This window comes from Thunnus thynnus, chromosome 10 (genome assembly GCF_963924715.1).
Source record: "Thunnus thynnus chromosome 10, fThuThy2.1, whole genome shotgun sequence".
Taxonomy (NCBI): domain Eukaryota; kingdom Metazoa; phylum Chordata; class Actinopteri; order Scombriformes; family Scombridae; genus Thunnus; species Thunnus thynnus.
In genome coordinates this window covers 21,420,009-21,438,948 of record NC_089526.1, presented here as the reverse complement: position 1 = coordinate 21,438,948, position 18,940 = coordinate 21,420,009, and the positions used below count along the sequence as shown (strand labels likewise).

The 18,940-nt window shown below is 39.6% G+C and overlaps 1 protein-coding gene across 1 annotated transcript in view; it reads right to left on the bottom strand.

The window, feature by feature from the left end:
* Positions 1-18,586, bottom strand: part of cdkal1 (CDK5 regulatory subunit associated protein 1-like 1) — a 244,794-nt gene extending 226,208 nt beyond the window's left edge. Inside the window, exons 1-3 of the mRNA XM_067602097.1 lie at positions 18,433-18,586; positions 14,684-14,847; positions 11,646-11,758 (exon numbers count right to left, since the gene is read on the bottom strand). Coding sequence (XP_067458198.1) covers positions 11,646-11,758; positions 14,684-14,841 — 271 coding nt within the window. The 5' untranslated portion in view covers positions 14,842-14,847; positions 18,433-18,586. The remainder of the gene's footprint in view (positions 1-11,645; positions 11,759-14,683; positions 14,848-18,432) is intronic.
* Between the last annotated feature and the right edge of the window lie 354 nt (positions 18,587-18,940).

The following is an 18,940-nucleotide window of genomic DNA, read 5'->3' as shown; positions in this document are numbered from 1 at the left end:
CCAGTCAAGTCGTTTTTTCTGCTTGGCGATCAAGGTTACTTTGTCTGTTGATGATTCAAATTAAACCCGCTGCTCAAATCATCCGTGGCTTTTAAATCCACTTTATCTAATATCTGTGCTCTCACATGGAAATCTAGCACATAGCTGATTCATTTATATGTATGAAGGAAAGATTAGACAGAGACACATGTAGAATAAATTTATTACAAAAGGACTGAAGTGCACACAAACCCAAGCACTCACACACACTGTCTTCTATTAAAATACTTATGAGGACCTCTGAATTCTTTAACATCTCCAACTATTCTCTTGTTCTTCCCTTTCGATTTTTGACTGGTCCTCACAAAACTGACAAATTCATAAAACACACAAACACTTATGCCTGCACTTTCTCTCTCTTCAATCATAGGTAGCCAGTACTTTCATTCCAGCAGGTGGCCTCATATGAACATCCACAGACGACGATACAGGTCACCCCTGCTTTCCATTTCAGCGGGTGGTCAGCGAATAATGGCACTGATGGTTGAACATTGGACACTCAGACAGCAAGCAGGGGTTATCTTCCAAAACAACAAAAAAAAGGGCCAAATGGAAGAGAGGGAGAGAGAAAAAACCTCAAAGGAGGCCTTGAAAAGTCATTTACTACATGTCCTTGAATGCCTAACTCTCGATTTTCTTTGCTTTGTATCCATATGTCACCCACACGCTTTCTCCCCCCCCCCACAACCAACAGCCATCGCATGCCACGTTAATTACTAATGTCTTTCAAGCTTTCATTTCGTCTTCATGAGGGAAATTACATTTGTTTTCCTTGTTGAGTCAAGATGACAGGAAAAACAAAGAGGAGAGGACAAATTAGAAGTAAGAAAGACAAAAAGTCTCTTTCAGCTTATTAAGTAACAGACAAGCTAATTATTCAAAAACGGAGAACGCGACAATGAGTTGTCAAATGTCAAAGAATACAGATCATCTTGCTTTGCTTCTTTTAGCTCTACTGTCAAAGAGTCAGACACAATATTTCACTGTTTGTCCTCCACGAGAGGAAAGTTAAGTGAGTCCCTGACATCGCTCCGCTGAACAAATGAAGACATGTAATTCTATGAAAACATTGACATTTTGAATGTGGACCAGTTCGTCCTGTCAAATAATGTGACTAAAACTCAATTTGTCCTGTGTTGACCCTGATTAACACTTGTTGGCTCTGTATCATATCTGTCACTGCACTGAAACTTTGTTGCTCTATGTTGAAGAAGTGATAAGAGAAGCATTCAACTGAGGCAGCAGTTGACCTCCACCATGACCTGCAAAAGCACCTAACGTACCTAACAAAAACAATACGTGTTAAAAGGATAAGGCTGGTGAAATTCAATATTTGTCTTGTTGTCAACAAATTCCATGAAAGGACCGAAACCAACAATGCGTTGAGTAGCAGCCACACCACAAAGTGACGTTTGCTCATCCGTGCAAAATAGGTGGAGCCAGAAACTTGGTGACTAACTCGCCAGTCAGTCACAATAGCTCCTGTTTCTCTTTACTTTTTCTCTGCTGTTCTGTTTATTTCCACCATAGTATTTAGTTCAATAAAAAGTTATTGAAAAGGGAAAGTAAAGCTCCCTCAGCTAACATGCATTAGCTCTGCTCGGTCACTAACGGGGCATTAACGATACCCAGTTTGGTTCACATAAATGTCTGCAAAACATTGTTTGTTTGTGGAGCAGTTTTTACTCCGATAGAGAGGGTTTGTGTATATGTTGGGGACTATGTACAGCAGACTCAGAGTATTAGCAGCAAAACAGTGTATATGGGATTGACTCCAATCAACTACAGTGCTCTTGTTCATGATGTCATTGATCCTCTCCTCTGCTGCTGATGTAAAGAGACTTACTGCTGTCAGGTGAAAGTGGTAGAGAGGAGGAGCCGGCTGGTCTAAAAGTCTACAAGAACTCAACAAATGTTAAGATATATAGCTAATTAGGCTCGACCATTACATACAATTACCTTTCCAGTTTTGCTAACGACACGTCTTAACTTTTAGGCATAACAGCTGCCAAAGAACACATCCATACTTGCATGCATATTAATAGATAAGAACAGGCAGGAAGGAGCTGTGGAGGTTGGGTTACATACACACACATTCACAACTGGGAGCTGCCCAACATATCCACAGGCATGTCGCGTTGCCCACTGAGCAGCTCCAGTTGCGATGCTGGGGTTTAAATGCCTTATTAAATAGCACCTGATGCGGCTTGTTGAAGGGAAAGGAAAGCCAGTGTGGACGCGCTGATCCAAGATTGAACTGTCAATCCAGAGGCCATTAGCTTTCATTTTTCCTTCCGTTTTTTCATCTCCCTGCTTTCATTTAAGGCCCGACACTTTGAATATATGCAAAACCTGGCTTCACTCCACATTCCCAAGTCCCTCCCTTCCTTAACCCTTTCCAACCCCCTGCCTTTCCCTCAGCTCCTGCCTTATCCCATTGCTCACATCTTCTCCATGATATTCCTATTATATCCCTTCAGGGTATTCACAATCCCTGTGGAGTGCAGGTGGTATTCCTGGGATAAGAGGGAGTTGACTGGCTGGCTGGCTTCTGTGGGGAATAGGGAATACACTGCCTTCCTCTATAGGATAAGCTTCTTCATTAATTTATCTCTAGTCTTCTTCATTGGAAGAATGAAAGTGCGAGTGAACAAATGAATGGACAGAGAAAAGAGTGGAACAGTGATTCTCGATTCCATTTTTCTTCCTCTGTCTTTCCTGATTCTTTCTGGTTAGAAAAACAAGGTATCACCATCCTTGGGGGACTGCACATGTTCAGTTTTTTTTATTTCTCAGTGGAACAAGGAGTGGTCTCTCTTTCAGTCTACTATGATTTCCCTTCCTAGCCCCTAAACCTCACATATGGGAAGTGCTACTAACATTACAAGAAAACTTTCCATCCTTGGGAGAAATTAGGTTGTTTTAACACAAACTACTTACTTTATTTACTCAATCAGTTACCAGGCTGTTAGTCTTATTTAATATGGCAAAATCATCAAGGATGACGCCAATAAATCCCTTTTGTGGGTACATCTGATTTTGTGGGTTTTGATGATGACTAGTTCTTTAGACAATAGCTGCTCTCATCAGGTCAGTGTGCAATGCTATCAAAATTCCTTTCCTGAAAGTAATCAATAGACAAAATTGAGCAGTGATCCCTCCTTTCCACAGGCTATCCCGTTTTCCTTCTTCTACTCTATCCATAGTTCCCTCAAGGGAATTTTAAGGCAGGAATGGCTGGGGTCCCTAATCCCATGGCCTCTAAATGGTTACTGGGTGCTGCCTACACGTGGGTCACCTTGTAGATCACCAAAGCACACACGTGCGCACACACATACGTACACACACCACACACACGCACACAGGACTTGGGATCACTCTAATCTCCTGGCCTCTAAATGGTTACACTTGACTGCCTTGACTCATGGGTCTATTTGTAGGACTTCAGACGAATTCAAAGCCATGGAAACTGGGTGTATGTGTGTGTGAGTGTGTTGCGTCTTATAGAAGAGATGGGACAGGGCTGTCCCATTATCATTTTAACAGTTTTGCTCTGTTAAAGCCGCACAAACAATAAAGAGTTATTGGTCCTGTTTACTCAAAATTGTGATAACTTTCTGTGTCAGTTAAAGGATAGGTTCACAATTTTTCTGTCTTTAAACAACAGTCAAACGTCCATATGAACATGAAAACAGGTTTTGCTTGTAATCATTCTTCCTGTTCATACTGGCCATTAAAAAATCCCTTCCAAATGTGCTTACAATGTAAGTGATGGGTGGGGGAAATCCACAGACCTTGATTGCTGCAAAAATTTATTTAAAAGTTTATCTGAAGCTAAAATGAGGCTTTAGCCATCTGAGTTTGTCAAATCAAGTGGATAACTCCCAAGGTTAGTCTTTTTAGTATAAAAGTCTCTCTTTGTTTTTCCCTGGACAGTGTTTCCCTGCTGAGCTGAAGTGGAATGATAGTAACAAAAAATGTAATTTGGCACTAATAAGACTGTAACTTTGGAAGATAGTGATTTGATTAGTCTAATTTGGACAGCTGAAGCTTCATTTTAACTGAAGATAACGTTTTAAATACATTAGGAGGACTGTGGATTTTTTCCCCCATTCAATTACATTGAAAGTTTATTATGAAGGGATCTCTTAATGGCCAGTCTGAACAGGAGGAATGATTACATTAAGAAAAACATGTCTCAATGTTAATTTGGCCACCTGACTATTGTTTTAAGACATACTTGTAAAACTGCAAACCTGTCCTTTAAGTCAGAAAACTAATTACTTAAATATTCTGGCAAAGTATATTAAGATAGTAAAACAGTAATGTTAAATATTAAAAAGTTAACACTTAACACCTGGGTGAAATGCAGTGTTTTGCTGCCCTCTCTGGTTGGAAGTTTCAAGTTTTTTTTCACCTATAACCACACCCAGCAGTGATGCTGTGGGTTGCTGGATGCACATGTACATCACTGCAACCAGGTGAGAAGTTAAACTACTGGAGGTCGGCAAAAACAAGTTTTTCAGGGGGTGTTTCCCTTTCTTAAAATTACAAACATTTCTTGCATTTTGTGTGATTGTAAAATCTTTAATATTTAAAATTGTTTTTTTTTGTATTTTAACCCTCAAGTCACCAAATGTACACATATATACAGCCTCTCTACCTATCACATGTCTGCTCTGAACATGAAGGTATTACATTAAATATATTTAAAGTGTACACACAGTGATGAAAATGTCTTTATTTGTATAAATTTAAACTTCTTTTCAATGTTTTGCTCCATGATACTTTAGTTTCTATTGTAGTTTTTAGCTCTTACTTTCTTAAAACTGTGTCACATGATTTACCAACCAGTATACATTACGCCCACTGCTGCCAACCACCATTTTCCATCTACTTAACTTCCTTTTGCAATGCACCAATTGTCTCCTTCTGTATGTCTCTCCAGTCATCTTGCACTCTTCAAACCGCTCCCCTCTCGTCTCTTTACCTTTCATTGCCTTTCTACACTCCGTTATTTCTCCGTCTATCCATCTCCCTGCTCCCTGTTTCTACAGATTTGCCAGAGTCTAGTACGCTTTCACTGGCAGTTAATTGCCCTCCCTTTTCGGCTCCCTTTTTCCAACCGCTTTAGCTGATTTTGGCTTGCATCTGTCTCCATCGGCTGCACCTTTCATCCCAGCACCCTCCCTCCCTTCCCCACTGACTCTTCCTCTCGTCTTTCCTTACATCATCATCCTCTCATCTTTCCTAACAGTACTTTCCCCTTCACCCTTTTCTCCCCTTTCCCTCTCTAAAAAACAGCAGAGTGGGTCTGTCACTGACACACATAGTTGTGAGGTAGTGGAAAGACAGCGAGAGCACACAGAGTCTCTCTCACATGCGAACGCACACCAAGCATTATGTCTAATCTTGCAGAATGACGGCTGTCGAAAACCGTCTCTCACACATTTTCCCTGTACAATATCAATTCCCACCACGTCTGCAACTGTGTGTGTGTGAGAGCAGACGTGTGTGTGTGTGTGTGTATGTGTGAGTGAGCGGGTTGTGTGCACTAACGCATGTGTGTGTGTATATGTGAGTGGTGGAGTCAGAAAGAACATTGTAAGTTTTCATTGGCTACACTGTGGCGTGTAATGTTGCGTAGCACGCAGTCAGCCAATCAGAAAATCCTCACACACTCCGTTTTATGAATGAGATGGCATGTATGCGAGGTACACACACACACACACACTCGGAGTGACAATACTCTACAGTGATGTAATACAATCACACAGAGCGGCAGAAGCGCTTGTAACACAAATGCAATATGAGTTGAATCACAACAGTTTGACGCTGTTTCAGCCTAAATTTGAACATGGAACTGTGAATTTAAAATTTAATAATATGTATAATTTGTATAGATTGAAAAAGTAAGGAAATTAATTGAACAAAAATGTGTTTTATGCCAGTAAAATGTCAATATATCTATATTACCTTTACAAATATGCCTTATGTTTTTCTTCAACTGCCATGTAAGGTGCACATAGCATTAAGTGTTTGAGTTCAAATATGAACAAAACCCATTTAGTGCTAAAAGCACAATACTACCTGCTAATCCATCTGTCTTTTCACAGCCAATGATGCATTTCATATTAATCATAATAATCATGAAGCAGTTTGTTGTCTAAAAGGCACGGTGAAATTACAGTGTATGTGACACTTCTGGCTTTTTCTGTCCACAGCAACACCTGTAATACCTGCTAATCACTTATGTGTATGCATCATTTTATCAAAACAGCTCACACCCTCTCTCTGAAACTCATATCCTCCAACCGTCTGTGTCCAAACCAGGAACTGAGAACGCCTCATTTGGCTGACTTTGTGTACCAGGGAGTAATTTTGCCTAACCGGTATGTAAAATCATAACTGAAGAGCTGTGTGTGTGTGTGTGTGTGTGTGTGTGTGTGTGGCTGGCTGGAAGAGAGGAGATTGGGGGAGGGGGGCGAGAGCAGCCAAAAACAATCAAAATATCCTGGTGTGACTTTCCATGAAAAGAGTGTGTGTGTGCGTGTGTGTGTGTGCGCATGTGTGTGTGCATGTGTGTGTGCATGTGTGCGTGCGTGTGTGTGCGTGCATGTGTGAGCATACACACCTTTCTATGAAGTCACCGTTTGGCACATCGCTCTGCTGCTCAAATGGGATTCATGTACTATCGGTGTGCTGTGGTGGGTAAACAGTGCCCTCTTTGGTTGGACAGTGAAACAGCAACTCAGGACAAGCCAGGTTGAACAAGCACAGGCAGTAACAAGAAGACTTAAGACAATGAAAGCAGAGTGGAGCAGTGAAACACGTTGTTTCATTGAAGTTAAACAGAACAATTCAAAAACTGAGGAGAGACATCATATGTTATATATTTTACAACTGAGTAAATTAACTGGCAGGTAATTTATGACCTAAACAGGCCAGCAAGTGTTATGTTCCATTTAAGCTCAAATATGAATGAAACATGTTAAATGAAAGCAGCACTATGAGTTGAAACATTTGGTGTAAAAAAAAATGCTCTGTAGACTGTAAAGGTCTCCATGACGTCTAATACTATTTCATTATAATGATTTCAAGTTATTAACAGTGTGATATAAGAGCTGGCTTCATTTTACTAACATTAACGATCACACAGGGTCATGTGTAGCCCTCAAGGACTGAAAGTTACAACTTTTAAAACTATGAATGAGAACACTGTCTGTTCTTCAGAGGGATGACATCATCCTGATATTGCAGAGATTCAGCCTTTCAATAAAAAAAAGCACTTTCCATGAGCCAAGGATGCCACCTAGAGGCCGTCACAAGGACTGCTACTACGTCTCACACCAGGTGATGTCATAGTTTAAGAAAGAAAGAAAGAAAGAAAGAGTTAGAGAGGAGGACGGAAGAAGGACAGGGGAGGGCAGGAGGTGTGACAGAGGGAGAAAACGAGCGGATGAGACGAGAGGGAGGGAGAGAAGGTGATGTCATGTTTTCTGAGCACGCTGTCGGGCAGTTGAAGCTCCGTCTTTGTCTAAATTCTTTCGTTTAAACTCTGTGGAACAACACTGCGGATCTGAGTGACAGACGCAACAGAGGTATTGGTCTGATATTTACGATAGCATTGTTTTGAATAGTTTTTTTTAGGAGGACATAACAAACTGACTCACAAATGATAATGTTCAGCCTGCTCGAAGTCCACGTGTTCAATCTGACCAAAGACTAGACACTACATCCTTCAGGAGCCCCATTTCAGTCCTTGTCATTCCAGACTAGTCCTCTCTCTCTCCCATGGGCTCCCAACAATTTCATGCCATTCTAGACAATTGCATTGCATTCCATACTATACAATTCAAAACAATCCCAGCCTGTCCTGAGTGTAATCTTCCCTGATTCGGACCATGACAGGCAATTTCTCCTTCCAACAATCTCACGGTGAAAAACAATGAGCAAAGACACTCACACGAGAAAAGGAGGAGAGGAGGGGGGGGCAGAAAGAAATACAAAAAGAAAAAAGTGATATAGGAGAGAAGAGAAAGAAGAAGAAGAGACAAGTAAGCAAACAAGAGGAAAAGACGTAGATAAAAAGCAGAGGGGAGGGAGCCAGAAACCAAACTAATCCTTTAGCTTTAGCAGTGAGACACTGACCTTTAAAGTACTTTGTAGAGAGAGAAGTGAGAGAGAGAAAGAGACGACAAGGCTAGAAGAGGAAGAGAATGTATTCTGAAGCTTTGTTGGTGAAGGATTAAGAAATCTTTGAGCTGCTTAATGGGGGGAAAAACCATATTAATCAAGGAGGTAAATAACAGACTCTAAACTGCTCTTTTATGCAGCTGTTACCTGTGGGACACACACAGACACAAACGAGTGGAGGCACTTCTTAGGTAAACGTTACATGCCCATAACTTCAACCTTTGTCAGCAATGCTTACTGTGTTGTAACAACGCTACGCTTGCAGGCAGAATTAAACCAGGTATGAAGAAAGACACACAAACACACGGATACACACGGACTGTTGAGAATGCAGCACCTTGTCAGAGTGGTGACAGGCAAAGGAGAAACTAATCCTGTTGTCAACGAGAAAACAAACACACACACACACACACAAAAGCCAAGAGGTGTATACCAATATCCCATCATAACATCAAACATGAATACACCTTCTTTCAAATGCGAGCAGTCATGCGAGTCAACCTGAACGCCTTTAAAAACAACCAACCTAGTGCAACTATGACCCATTTTCTTTTGGTATCTACATATCTACTGTTATCCTGATTTTAGTTTGTCTCACAAGCCTACAAGCATCCAGCAATAAAATGACAGTTGTCAAATATGCCCCGACAGAATACATTAATAAAGTTGTGGTTGATTTCATATTTAATGGTGTGCTTGTCTGTGTTGTAAGATAATGGTGGAAGGAGTGAAATATTTTATGAACACAGATGTTCATATCACAAGTAGGGAGTACTTCTTGTGACCTGAATTCTAAATTAAATAAAACAGTGATATTTGCGGACATACATGCAACACTTCTGGAAACCAGGATGGTCACTCTGTGGTCCTACTGTAAGGAGAAGGGAGGGAGACAGAAACCGACCTAATTCATAGATTAGAAAAAATTCAATATCCATAGCAGCAGGTTTTAACCTTATTACCTGAAGGAGTATTACATTACACTAGGTTGAAATGAATCTATATAAAACCACAGAAGCTATGTACTGTAATCAGATTCTGAGACAGGCAGATATTTTTCCCGTACAGAACTCAGAGTGGGAACAGAAAACAGCTGCATCAATACAAACAACAGGTTTTCACTACACTTACTTCCTGAAAGACTATTTTAACCATTTCACTATCTAGCACGCTAAATATCAAGCCCTAGTAGACACTTTTACTCTGCCACGGAGTCAAACGGGAGGGTGAGAGACAATAAAGTAAACACAGAATATGAGAGAGAGTCTGGTTATATCTGAGCGATGCTCGAGGGAAACAGAAAACTGTAACAACAAAGAAAGGTGGAAAAGATTAAGAGATCAAGGGTCTAAACTACCAGATGAAGGGGAAAACCACTGGCCTGTGTTCATGAGGAACTTGTTTCTCGTGCGTGTGTGTGTGTGTGTGTGTAAGTGAGTGAGCACATCTGCATTTTTGAAGTGTGTGATTAATGTCCTTCTATAGCTGTGGAGACCCCATGGTGAAGGAAACACCTGAGGGGTTAATATTAACTCTCTTCTTCTGTTTCTCTCTCCATCTTTTTCTCTGACACAAACACACACACACACACACACACACACACACACACACACACACACAAAAACACACCCCCGGAGAGAGCTAGTCCATATGTAAAGAACAAGAACTCCCCTTTCTTTGTGACTGATAGAGATAAACACAGACTCTCTCACACACACACACACACACACTAGTATAGACATAAACACACACGTAAGAAAACAGTTTGATTATCATAGACAAAAGGTTATTTTAACTGACAACTACAATGTAAAATGCACACACACAACATCTCAGTCTCACTCTGCTTTGTCTGCAGCCAGGTTATATATTAGCCAAATATATTCCACATTTTAACCAAATTGCCAGAAAATTGGCAAAAGAAAATGTGAATTAATGCACATTTCCATCCAACTATTATGTGAATGTGAGTTGGGCTCATTAAACCATTGCAGGGAAGAACAGAGTGGTCTGATGTTTTGGTCTGCCACCATTTTTCAACTCTTCATTGGAGCGGTAGTGTGAGTGACGTTCAAGTTTGTTTCTATTGCACGTTGTTGCATTTTTTTAAGATACATTTTTTGGCATTTTGCCTTTATGTATTAGAGGAAAGTACAGAGACAACAATGCTCTGTGGCCAGAATCAAACCACAGTCGTTGCGGTATATGTCTTAATCAGTAGGCTACCAGAGCATCCACAGCATTTTCTTTTTTTGTTGACATACCAACTTTTCCACCTCAGCCAAGCTCAAACATTTTTTGCAATATTTCAACTTATTTTTTTCCATTTACACCAAGTTTTTTTTGGAAAATGCCCATAAACACAGGTGGACAGAAATGCACTTTGTGTTGGTCTCTTTCACCTCTAAACATACACACACGCCTTCACACACAAACACTTAATCCCTCATGAAAGACCTCTGGCAATAAAGTTCATAATATGTCTGGTCTCCATGCAAAAGACATGCAAAACTTAAGATGAAGCATTGAACGTAGTCCAGTGTTCTTTGAAAAATCTGTAATGTGACACTTGTCAACTGTCTGACATGTTACAACCTGAGGACATAATATGGAGACTACTTGCTGTAATAATGCCAATAACAATCATTTATAACACTAACAACAGACAGTCATCATTATGTATTCAGTTTAAATATATAAGAACTAATATGCTTTGACTGTTATGACTTAAGGGAGCAGAATGAAGCCTTTTTGATATTTGAAAAAATCAGTTTTCACTTAAACACTGTGACAATCAGTGTTTTACAGGGAAGCCTTAAACATACACTTCCTAGAGAAAAAATACAAAGATTCCATCCAATGAAATAAATAAGTTTGGTGTCGATATGACTGACCATGGAAATGATCAGTTATTGGCCTGTAGATTAGCACTGTGCATTATTTATCATATATAGCCTTTATACCAGAGGCTGATATGACCAGTGATCACACAGTTGAGCTTTACGTTCGGAAAATCCACTCAGGTTGGGGGTGAATCCCACCTCCTTCATAAGAACTGACAACAAAAACCATGGCCTACACCCTCATATTAATTAGCCTGCAAAGCCCAATTCAGGGCAAAACAAAGTCCCCCACTGAAGTAAGACACAACTTACTAACAGATCAAGACTGCCCCCTTGTGTTTAATAACATCAATGACAACAGTTCAACAGAAAACTTACACATTCTACCCTGCCAGTTGTATAAGCATTTACTTATGTTAAATCTTTATTCTGAAATCCCTCTTAATATTATTCTATTAGTGCATATTAGAATTAGCATTCATTCTATTGGTATTATTTGTGTCATGTTGTTGACTGGCCTCCAGGTAGTAACATAATACAAATCACCATGATTAAACAATCTCTTACCAGTCATCTTGTATCCGCTGGCAGCTAGCTGTCCAGCCATGTACTCTCCATCTGAGTTATTATGACTGCAGCCCCACGTTTTCATCCAGACTTTCTGGGTGCCAGGGATCACACTAGAAATTGAAAACAATTATGTTAGTTATGTTAAAGGATGTGTGGAAATGCCATTAACAATATCCAAACTTTATGTTATTTCACAGATCTGCCATAAACCCTAAACAAACACAAAGATAAATAAGGACTGATTCAACTTAAATCTCTATTGTCTCTTGTCTAAGTGGATTCCTGTGTAAAACAGACTAAAAGGGTGCTTTCCCATCTGTTTGGAACAGTTCAAAGAAACTGTGGTGCATATGCCCATATGGTTTGTATATGGTATGGAAAGCTGTTGATCAGTGCGGACCAAGCGACCACACTGAGGTCTACCTTTTCAAGCTGTGTCAGTACACTTCCAAGCAGACTCTGGTGCGGTTTGTTTGTGGTGTCAACACAAAGCGGACCAATTCGATTCTCAATTCAAAACCAATTCTCAATTGAATGAATAGAAAAGGGGGCACTTTTTTCAGTCTCTTGCTCCAGTATTCTGTGTTAAACCTTTCACTGGTGTCCTTATTCCACTGAACTACAATATGAAACATAACTGGCAGATAAGATAAATGGTCCGCAGCCTTTTTATTTTAAAAAGTTAACTGCATAAATTAATGAATTCATTAATTTGAAAGCATCTTACAGTCTCCTGCCTTTATGAGAATAACAGAATGAAGGGAGGCGGAGTGCTCTGCTGTGTTATTAACGTTATGTCTCCAGCAGTGGAGAGCAGCGTCCCTGCTGCACCGTTAGCTCTGAGGAAAGACATCATTGTCCAAGACGCTGAGCAGGCGCAGGGTTTTTGAGATGAAACAGACTGAGCACTGAGTTATTTTCTTCACCTCAGAGTTGGTTTAAGTTGTTTAATGCTGCAGTTTGTGTTGGTCAGCCAGTCTCATTTGTTTCTTCTGGAGTTCACTGCTCTGCTCTGGTAACATTAGTCTCTGAGTGACGGTGTAGAAAGTTCCCAATATACTTCATGTTTGTCTCAAAAAGGTAATTATTTAGTCATTAAATCAGAACATGCTTGCAATCACCACCTTTTTTTGAAGATGAACTACAAGATAACTCTAAGATGTGAGCACTGTAGACTGTCCAGGTGCTGCACTGCCCTCACAGTGGAGTAATTTGTTAATTGATTCAGAATCATCCACATCCGGATCACAATGCAGCGTTTCCCCTAGAATTTTTTTCAGACCCGGTGGTACAGACCGAAAAAACCCTAAAGGGACGAGGCACTGACATTGCGTCAAGAGTTTCCCAGGCAACGACACAGAGGTTGACTCATGTTTCAGAACAGTGCCACACAGAGGCTCCCAAATACAAATGGTGGTGGCCCACCAGGTCCGTACAATTATAGGGGAAACACTGCAATGTATCACAGAATCAAGAAATTTCCAAACCTCTAATAATTGACCTAAAATGTGATCAGATTCTCACATAAGTCCTAAAACTAAATAAAGGAAACCCAATTAAATAAATGAGACAAAATCTTATTCCTTTATTTATTGATGAAAATTATGCAATCTTACATATTTGTGTGAGGTCGAAGTATGCAAACCCTTGCTTTCAATAACTGGTGTGAACCCCTTTTACACCAATAACTTCAACCAAACGTTTCTGGTAACTGTTTATCAGCCCTGCACATCGTCCTCATTACAGAACAGTCTCAACTCAGGGATGTTGGTGGGCTTCTTTGCATGAACTGCCCACTTCAGGTCCTTCCACAGCATTTCTATAGGATTAAGATCGGGACTTTGACTCGGCCAATCCAAAACATTAACTTTGTTTGTTTCTGCTTTAATCATTCTTTGATAGAATGACTGTGTTGCTGCATGACCCACTTTCTGTTGAGCTTCAGTTGACGGATGGATACCTTGACATGTTCCTGTAGAATCTGCTGGTACAACTCAGAATTTTTAGTTCTATCAATGATTGCACGCTGTCCTGGTCCAGAGGCAGCAAAGCAGGCCCAAACCATGATACCATGTTTCATGGTATGGGATGGGTTAAGGTTCTTATGTTGGAATGCAAGGTTTGCTTGTCACCAAACATAACACTTCTCATTCAAGCCAGAAAGTTTGATTTTGGTCTCATTTGTCCACAGAAAATTTTTTCCAATAACCTTCTGATTTATCCAAGTGTTATTGAGCCACCTAGTACTTAGACTTTGATCGTCTGAGCTTCACAACCCCTTATTTAAAGAGATTTCTCTCTTTTAATAAGGCAGACCCTCCTAGACTCACACCGGATTGTCATCCCATTGATTGAAACAGCTGACTCTAACTTCCCCTTCAAATGAATTACACAACATTGGATCAGTTTCCACAATAAATAAACAAAGAAGTGTATGGTTTTTGTCTCATTAGTTTAATTGATGTCTCTTTATCTAGTTTTAGGAATTGCATGAAAATCACCATTTTAGGTCATATTTATGAGTTCACAAACTTTCAAGCACCACTGTATGTGTATCTGGGTTTTTCCTTAAAAGGAATTAAACAGACACTTGTGTCCTAAACTGAATTTTTCTGTTTTTTGCAGCTCCTCATTAGAAAGTGAGCAACACATAGCTGCAACACTACCAAATAAAACCAAATAAAAAACTTCACACAACTTCACAACAAGCTGCATGTAGCACAATTGTAAAAAAGCAATTCTGCAATGTTTTACTTTGATACTTCTGTAACTAAAATTAATAAACTAACTTATCAAATCTTAAATATGACCATCTCATTTTTATCTGCAATTTTTTTTCACATTTTATTCAGTTTAATAAAGAAATATAGTCAGTGTGTCCACCACATGTCACAGTTCATTTGATTAACTGAAAAGCTTGAAATCAAGACAGACTGATTGACAGATTAAGAATTTAGGCTAGATTTACCTACACAAACAATACCACAATTAACTCACACTCTAAACTACTGTATCAATGTAACCATTAGACATACCTGTCAGCTTGGAGCTCCTCATTTCCCAGAATCTCTTTTTTCTTTCTGGACCTCGGTATGATACTCTTTCTAGCAAACTGCCTCTCATTAGGAGTGGGGTCGCTAGAAGATACCATGTCTTCAATGTCTTCAATCAGAGAGTCACAGGCCGACGGCATGGTGGTCTGAAATCAGACAAAGTCTTAGTCAGTTTAGTCAGTCTAAAGACTGTCTCTCATAAAATTGAGACCTGCGAGTTGTCAAGACCTTTCAGAACCAAAAAGAGTTGTTGAAAATTAATTTTGAGACCCATTTCATTTTTTGCTGCACAGTAACACAGTAATCTAACAATATAATTTCATAAATTATCTCATAAAAGAAAAGCAAAAACAATTAATTTCATGGGGAAAAAGAAACTATTCAAAGTCAATTGATTGTCATTTTATATTACATCACAACTCTGGGTGATAAGACAGCAGGATAGGGATATTTGATTTCTGAAGGTGAGAATGAATAACGAAAAGCACAGCTAAAAGATCAAATGACACTTAACACTACCGGTCAAAGATTTCCCCCTATTTTCCCCTGTTTTCATTGAAACTTAAGCAGTTCAAGTCAAGTGAATAACCTTAAACTATACAAAGGAAAGTGGTAACCTGCGAGAGGTTAAAAAATTTTAGGTACTAAAGACTGAAACTAATTTAAATTTCAAAGTTATACACGGAGACCTTTTTAAGGATCAAGTAATGAGTTAACAACTCACAGCTTTTCTGCAGCAATGGACATAAATTGAAATTGAAAGTTGATGCAAACAATTCCTACAGCGGGGTGTACTACGAAGTGAGAGTAGTGGGTTAACAAGCTATGTTGAACCTAAAGCCAGGGTTTTCAATGTCACGAAGGCGACTCTCATTTAACCTGGCTAGATCACCATGGTAACTGATGCTGCAAACTTAACCTGGTCCTGAGCAGGTTATGTTCTGAGTTTCAGCTTAAATCGGCTATAAAAAGCGACGCCCTTTCACTAACCACCTGATTTGCTGCCAAGTCCCTTTAACACTGCTGGTACTGCAGCTATTAGAACACCCATTAGAAAATTGATTAGTCTATTGGTATTCATCACAGATAATATTCAATCTATAAAATTAATTTCACTTTGATTTGGCCAAAAACTAAAGTGATTTCCACTTATCAGTCATTATGGGACAGAGTCAGACCTAAATGCACTTCTTGAGTATAATGTTTCAATCTGCTGCATCAAGTTTAAAGTTGAAGAGCTCTGAATGTGGGAGGCATTGAGAGTGCATTCAGTGCTAAAATAAATATATTAATTTACAAATTTACACGATCAGCAATTTTCTGCCAGCATTCCTCTCTCGCCTTATTTGCAGCAACAGTGTTGCTTTTTGCTGTGATAATGTATTTATATTCTTCATAGCTCTCTGTTATAATGAGCTGTTCCTCCTGACTGAAGTAGGCGGCACACGATTGGTCCAGTTTGTGTGGAAGAAGAGTGAAATGACGTGCCAAACGCCCACTTTTAGGGGAACGCACACAGAGCCTGAAGCAGAAAGCCTGGCTTAACAAAGAAAGTTGGTAACCACTGTCGTGATACCACTTATCTCTGAATGCGAGTTCAGGGTTTGTCGAGCCAGCTCACACAAAGAAAGCCTGGGTATGTTGAACTTGCTTCATGGTACACCCCTCAGGTGTCCAGGTGACCTTTTTTTGCTTACTTACAAGCCTTCTGTCTGTATAAAAGCATGGATGAGGAAGTGTGATGGTGTGGGGCTCTTTTGCTGGATCCAGAGTTGGCAAATTCCACAAAAGGGCTTCCACAGCATTAGGCAAGTGCACCAATAGACCTCAAAAGGGGGCTTAAGCACCTGCCCGTTTGGCCTCCTTGAGAGAAAGTGCCCCTTTTCTGGAGTGTTTTTTAATAAATAAATAAATTCCTGTTATTCCTGCTACATCCAGCGTGACACAACAATATACTCAGTACCTCATTTTGTTGCTGAGTGTAGCTGGCAGAGAATTTATATTAGTATATGTTAGTGTTAATAGCTTACCGCAAGGTGAAGTGACTGTTGTTGACAGAACTCAACAGCATGGAACTAACATTGGGGGGGGGACTATTATTGTCATCGCACATCCCATGTAAAGCAGGTATGTCACGCAAGACATTTCTCCAAGTTATTTATAAAGTTGTGAAAAGGTATGTATCTTTATCCCCCATAAGCTACAAGATAATGACGATATGATGCACACATGAATGTTGAATGTTAGCTGTTCACTAAATGTCATTATACATTTAGGCAAATAGTTAAGTTCAAGCACTTTTCTCAGTATTTTTGGAGGGAGGGAGTGAAGAGATGAAGGAATGTTAACTTTTAAAATCTCTTATAAACCAGTGTCTAATACACCTTATCTAAAGCTTATGTGTTGCTTTTTAGAATTGTGGCTTCAATGCATGATGTCTTCCAAGCCTCAGTATTATGATATGATATGTGAATTATTTTAAACTAATTTGTTGGCACATAGTAATAGTATCTTAGCCATACAATATCAGCATCTTCTTATAGCCTGTTATTAAGCACTTGTGCCTTCTATGGAGAGGTGGTAAGAGATGAATATGGAGGCGAGAGAGGCAGCCATGCAGCCAGATGAAGTGCATGTTTGTCAGCAGTATTAAGCTGAGCTTCTGCAAGTGAGGATGTCAGTCAGAGGGCTACAGTAGGTAAGAGTTGGGCTGGTTAACGTGTGAGGAGAACTGACTCGTGAGTTTGTTTTAATCACATACATTTTAATATTCCTTTAACAGTGTCGCAAAAGTAGTCAGCCAAGGCATTTTTTTTTAAATTATTTGCAAAAATCACCTTTTATGAATTTGGACCCCTGCCCCTCTAACATCCTCTGCACATCCCTGTGCATTGGACCAAAGTGTATTAATCCAGTGGTTCTCAAACTGGGGTCTGTGGACCCTCAGGGGTCCTTGAGGGGGTTCCTGGGGGTCCCCAGCAAAAAGGAGAGCAATTTATTTTCACTATAATTCCACCCATAAGTAACAAAGTGACATAATGTGTGATTATTTTTGTCATGGGTGTCATACACATTCAGTGATAAAACATCTAAAAGCAAAAATCTTATCAGATGGGGATCCGTGGTCTAATTTGTGTCAGTTTAGGGGTCCTTGACGTGAAAAAGTTTCAGACCCCCTATATTTATGTTACTAAAGTCAATTACTTTGCCAGACTTCGGCTGACAGAAAAAGCATGGTAAGTTAACGTTACTAACTCACTAGACAGATCGTATAATACTGTCTTTTTGACCAATGATTTTATCCAAAAATATTCCCCCTAAATTACCTGCCCGCGCCTGGTTTGCTGCTACTGGCAGTAAATAAAACGCCACGTAATTAGAAATAACCTAACACCTGCGTTTAACCTTGCTTTTAATTAAATGACCTATCTTTCGTATAGTAAGTTAGAACTGCATTCACCTACCAAACTGCACCTAGCTATGTTCTTACTTATTTACACCCGAGATGCAAGTATAATATAACCGCACATTTTAGCTAGGGGGACTAAAATCGACATAAACTAGTACGCAAATGTTTCATTTGACAGATATTTAGCAACTTGTCATTTTTGTTTGGTAGCAGGGACCAGCTAGCTTAGCTTGGTTAGCCTCGTTAAAGCTAGCTAGCTCCTACCCACGTGTCCCTTATTTTGGACAGACAGACCACAAAACACGCTGCATGCATCCCTTACCTGAGTCGCAATGTGGTTATTAAATCAGTTGGATACGTATTCCAAGGAAAGGATGTATTAGAAAAGGTAAAAACGAGGATTTACACCATCAAAACATAGTTGTCACAACTCTCAGACCGCCATACTTGTGTTGCTACGGAAAGTAAAGAGGGACAAAACTCGACACGTGCGTATTTGGGGAGTGCATAATGCACGTGGATGTATAAGATCTTATAATTTATCCATGATATGCATAATGACCATGTAGATTTGAGCCGTGTTTACATACGTAATTGGCCACATTGAGTTATAAATGGATAATTCAACCTGATTTTTTTCTCAGTTTAATTATACTTTTAGTCATTTTATTAGGCTTTCAGCAGTACCGGTCAATGTTCTGAAACTCTTATTTTTCCCTGTACTTACTTCCCACAACAGTGCAAGAAAGTACTCCCTTAAGACAAATGATAAATAACATTTTTATCTCATTTATATTGCCTTTATTCAAATTTCCAATTACAAATGCCCA